This window comes from Moschus berezovskii, chromosome 6 (assembly GCF_049115385.1).
Source record: "Moschus berezovskii isolate FMDL1 chromosome 6, NW_MosBer_1.0, whole genome shotgun sequence".
Lineage (NCBI taxonomy): Eukaryota > Metazoa > Chordata > Mammalia > Artiodactyla > Moschidae > Moschus > Moschus berezovskii.
This window is the reverse complement of record NC_142465.1, coordinates 26,025,026-26,029,761: the sequence shown is the minus strand read 5'-3', so window position 1 is coordinate 26,029,761 and position 4,736 is coordinate 26,025,026. Positions and strand designations below refer to the sequence as shown.

Here is a 4,736-nt window from a genome sequence, read left to right as displayed (position 1 = left end):
AGCATCTAAGCAAACTCTGGGAGATGGTGAAGGACAGAGGAACCTGGCATGTTGGCAGTCCCTGGAGGCACAAAGAATCGGACGTGACAGCGATTAACAACAAGCATCTAAAGAGAGGGGATGCCTCATTGATTCAGTTCTTTCTGGTTTAATTCATAGAAATAGAAGTGGGGGAACTGGTTGCACAGGACAGTGTGGCAGGGGACCTCCACATTTCCATCAGAGGAGAAAAGAGCCCCAAATCAGGGGCTCTTTTTTTTTTTTTTTTTTAGATTTAAGGGAAATTTTATTTAGTTTTCTCCTAAAGCTACCTAGTTTAAAAACGAATTGAAAAAAGAATTGACGTCAATAGAGAAGAAAAACCTAGATAGACAGACAGACAGACACACACACACACAAAGGGAAGACGGCAAGGTCAGGGCTGTCTCGTCAGATTCTCTTCATCTTGGAAATGAGGTCGTCACAGATCCTGGTCAGCTCATCGTTCTCTTTAGTCTTCTGCTCCACCACCTTCTCCAGGGAGTGGACACGCATCTGCTCCTTCCTCAGGACCGCCTGCAGCGCCACAGCGTCCGTCTGGGCCTTGCTGCGGACCTGGGCAATCTCCTCACTTGCCTGCTGGAGCTTCTCCTCCGCCTGGGCCTTCAGCGCCTGGTATTTCTGGGCCTCCTTCTCCACCCTCTCTATGTAATCCTTGACACACTTCTTCAGCGACTCTTCATTCGTGCGGTAGCCTTCGATCACCTCCTTCTGTTTCTCAAACCGCTTGAAGAGGTCGGAGAACGACTTTTCCATGGAGTGCAGGTCGGCTGTCAGCTGTGCTTTGTCCTTCAGGATCTTCTGCATCTCGGCCTTGGTGAGCTCCTCCTGTTTCTGAGCCTCCTCCATCACCTGGTAGACAGTCCGCTCAAAGCTGTCCATGATCTTCCCCATCTCCAGGAGCCTCTCCTGCAGTGCAGTGCACTTGCCCCGCAGCGCCTCGTTCTCCTTCTGCGTGGCCTCCACCGCCGAGTCCAGGTCCTTCTGGCTGTACTGCAGCACGTCCACGATCGGCCCCACAGGCAGCAGTGGAGCCCCAGGCCCGAGGTCACAGGGAGCCGGGCCAGGCATAGGAACGCCCGGGGCTCCTGGGAAGTCCAGGTCGAGCAGCTGGGCCTCCAGGGGGCTCCCAGAGAGTGGTGCGCCCACACCTTGAGCTCGGAGACATGTGTCTCGACATCAATTTTGCTACTGTGTGACTTGGGACAACTGGTTTTTCTTCTCTCGGGCTCAGATTCCTTATTTGTTAAATGAGAAAGTTGGGTCAGGTCATATCCAGCTTTAAAATCCATTAAAAAAATCTGCAGTTCAGTTCAGTTGCTCAGTCGTGTCTGACTCTTCGCAACCCCATGAATCACAGCAAGCCAGGCTTCCCTGTCCATCACCAACTCCCGGAGTGATGCTTTCTAAGGCCCACTTAACTTCACATTCCAAGATGTCTGGCTCTAGGTGAGTGATCACGCCATCGTGATTATCTTGGTTGTGAAGCTCTTTTTTGTAGAGTTCTCCTGTGTATTCTTGCCACCTCTTCTTAATATCTTCTGCTTCTGTTAATTCTTCACACAATGTCTGACATGACCCTAGGGATCAACCTGTGTTTATTAAGTGACTAAAAAAAAAAAGAATGCGTGTTTCTCTTAGGCATAATTGCCTATGCAAGTCTCTTGTTCATTTAGTCAGATGGCTGGATTTCAGAATTACAAGGGTTATCAGTAAGGATAACCCATATTTAATAAACGCACATTTCCCCGATTTCTTGCTATGTGTAGAAACAGCTTCTAAGATGGACTCTGGGGCCCCCCTTCCTCCTAGGGTCCAAGTCCTGTGTCATTCCTTCCTCTGGCAGAGGCTGGATATATTGACTTGCCTTTAACAAGGAGAATACAGCAGAAGTGATGGGTGCTCACTTCTGAAGTTAGGTTACAAAAAAAAACCTGACTTCTGTTTTGTTTTCTCTCTCTCTAAGAATCTCTGCTTTGGGAGAAATCAGCTGCCATATTGTGAGCTTTCCTTTGGAGAGGCCCATGTGGCAGAGAACCAGTGTCTGAGCCATGCCCAGACTTCTGACTCACAGAAACTGAGATCATAAATGCTTGTTATTTTAAATGGATAAGTTTTGAGGTAGTTTGTTACACAGCAATTGTGACTGATACACTATGCTGCAAAAAGAATCTCAAATATTTTAAAGTGCATACAATCCAAATAAGGGATTGTAATAACTATTATGTACACTTGTAATATTAATAGTAACCAATTCCTACATAGTCCTTACAATGTACCCCAAGCATATTATGTGTGTATATATATATATATATATACACACACATATATGTGCTTATATAGATTCAGTAACCATGTGTGTGTATGTATATATATATATACATACATATATTGGAGAAGGAAATGGCAACCCACTCCAGTGTTCTTGCCTGGAGAATCCCAGGGACAGGGCAGCCTGGTGGGCTGCCGTCTATGGGGTCACACAGACTCGGACACGACTGAAGTGACTTAGCAGCAGCAACATACATATATATCTATCTACATATATATATATATAGGTTTCCTCAGTGGCTCAGCAGTAAAGAATCTGCCTGCAATGCAGGAGATGGTTCGATCCCAGTGTCAGGAAGATCCCCTGGAGGAGGGCATGACAACCCACTCCTGTATTCTTGCCTGGAGAATCCCATGGACTGAGAAGCCTGGCAGACTCTAGCCCATGGGGTCACAAAGACTCAGACACGACTGAAGCAACCGAGCACACACGTGCGCCTGTGTGTACACACACATACAATAACCAATTCCTACAGAGCCCTTATGATGTGCTCCAAGCACAATGTGTGTGTATATATATGTATATTTGTGTGTGTGTTAATCGCTCAGTCATGTCCAACTCTTTGCTACCCCGTGGACTATAGCCTGCAAGGCTCCTCTGTCCGTGGAATTTTCCAGGTAAGAATACTGAAGTGGGTTACCATTTCCTTCTCTAATATGTATATATACATATATATTAATATATACACACACATGAATAATATATACATGTATACATATAAATATATATTAACCCATTCATTCCTGATAACAACACTGTTAAGTATTTGACATGATTATCCCCACTTTCAGTTCAGTTCAGTTCAGTCGCTCAGTTGTGTCCGACTCTTTGCGACCCCACAAATCACAGCACGCCAGGCCTCCGTGTCCATCACCAACTCACGGAGTTCACTCAAACTCATGTCCATCGAGTCGGTGATGCCATCCAGACATCTCATTCTCCGTCGTCCCCGTCTCCTCCCACCCCCAATCCCTCCTAGCATCAGACTCTTTTCCAGTGAGTCAACTCTTTGCATGAGGTGGCCAAAGTATTGCAGTTTCAGCTTTAGCATCAGTCCTTCCAATGAACACCCAGGATTGATCTCCTTTAGAATGGACTGGTTGGATCTCCTTGCAGTCCAAGGGACTCTCAAGAGTCTTCTCCAGCACCACAGTTCAAAAGCATCAATTCTTCGGCGATCAGCTTTCTTCACAGTCCAACTCTCACATCCATACATGACCAGGGGAAAAACCATAGCCTTGACTAGACGGACCTTGGTTGGCAAAGTAATGTCTCTGCTTTTTAATATGCTGTCTAGGTTGGTCATAACTTTCCTTCCAAGGAGTAAGCGTCTTTTAATTTCCTGGCTGCAATCAGCATCCACAGTGATTTTGGAGCCCCAAAAATAAAGTCTGACACTGTTTCCACTGTTTCCCCACCTATTTCCCATGAAGTGATGGGACCAGATGCCATGATCTTCGTTTTTAAATATATATTAACCCATTCATTCCTTATAACAACACTGTTAAGTATTTGACATGATTATCCCCACTTTACAGATGAAGAAATGGATTAACAGAAAGGTGATGTAAATTACCCAAGGTCATCCAGCTTGTAAAGGTAGGAATCCTAGACCAAAAGTTCAAACCCAATTTCCATATAAATTGATTGTCAATCCTAGGTTCATTCACCATAAATAAGAGAAGTATCATGAAATGATAAAAGGTTCTGATTGCATTCAACCTGAGGGATAAGAGTAGGACTTTATGGAGGAGGTGAATTGTGAGATGGGGAGGATTAAACAGAGTGAAACAGAACCATGATGTAAATGGAGTTCCCTATTGCAATGGACAGAATGTGTTCTCCCCAAACTCACTGTATTTTTTGTTAATTGTATACAGTTATTGCTAAAATTGTTGCACTCATATTGTATACAAAACAAAGTGAAGTCACTCAGTCCTGTCCAACTCTTTGTGATCCATGGACTGTAGTCACCCAGGCTCCTTCTTCCATGGGACTTTCCAGGCAAGAATACTGGAGTGGGTTGCCATTTCCTTCTCCAGGGGATCTTCCTGACCCTGGGATCAAACCCAGGTCTCCCGCATTCCAGGCAGACTCTTTACCGTCTGAGCCACCAAGGAAAAGTCCTATATTGTATGGTTATTGCTAAAATTGCTGCTGACATTCATTCGTTTTTTCACTAATCATTTCTTTCTTTACTTTTGCCAGTGATGTGGACACATTATCTAGTATTCAGTTCAACAGAACAAATGTGAAGTCAGCCTGCAAAGAAAGAGTAGGCTGCAGCTTCCCATTTTCCTTCTAGGTGTGGGCTGCCTGCTCGAAGGTTTCAAGGCTCCCATTCCACACCACAATCTGGGGTCTC

At 45.1% G+C, this 4,736-nt stretch overlaps 1 protein-coding gene across 1 annotated transcript; it reads right to left on the bottom strand.

Annotated features, from left to right (window-relative positions):
- Positions 1 to 281: 281 nt before the first annotated feature.
- On the bottom strand, positions 282 to 1,273 carry LOC129535639 (transforming acidic coiled-coil-containing protein 3-like). Its single transcript, XM_055394133.2, has one exon. It carries the CDS (start codon positions 1,108 to 1,110, stop codon positions 430 to 432), a length of 681 nt encoding a protein of 226 aa, XP_055250108.2. The 5' UTR covers positions 1,111 to 1,273; the 3' UTR covers positions 282 to 429.
- Between the last annotated feature and the right edge of the window lie 3,463 nt (positions 1,274 to 4,736).

Coding starts and splice junctions, on each gene's coding strand:
- LOC129535639 (XM_055394133.2), bottom strand. CDS start 1,110: ATGCCTGGCCCGGCTCCCTGTGACCTCGGGCCTGGGGCTCCACTGCTG.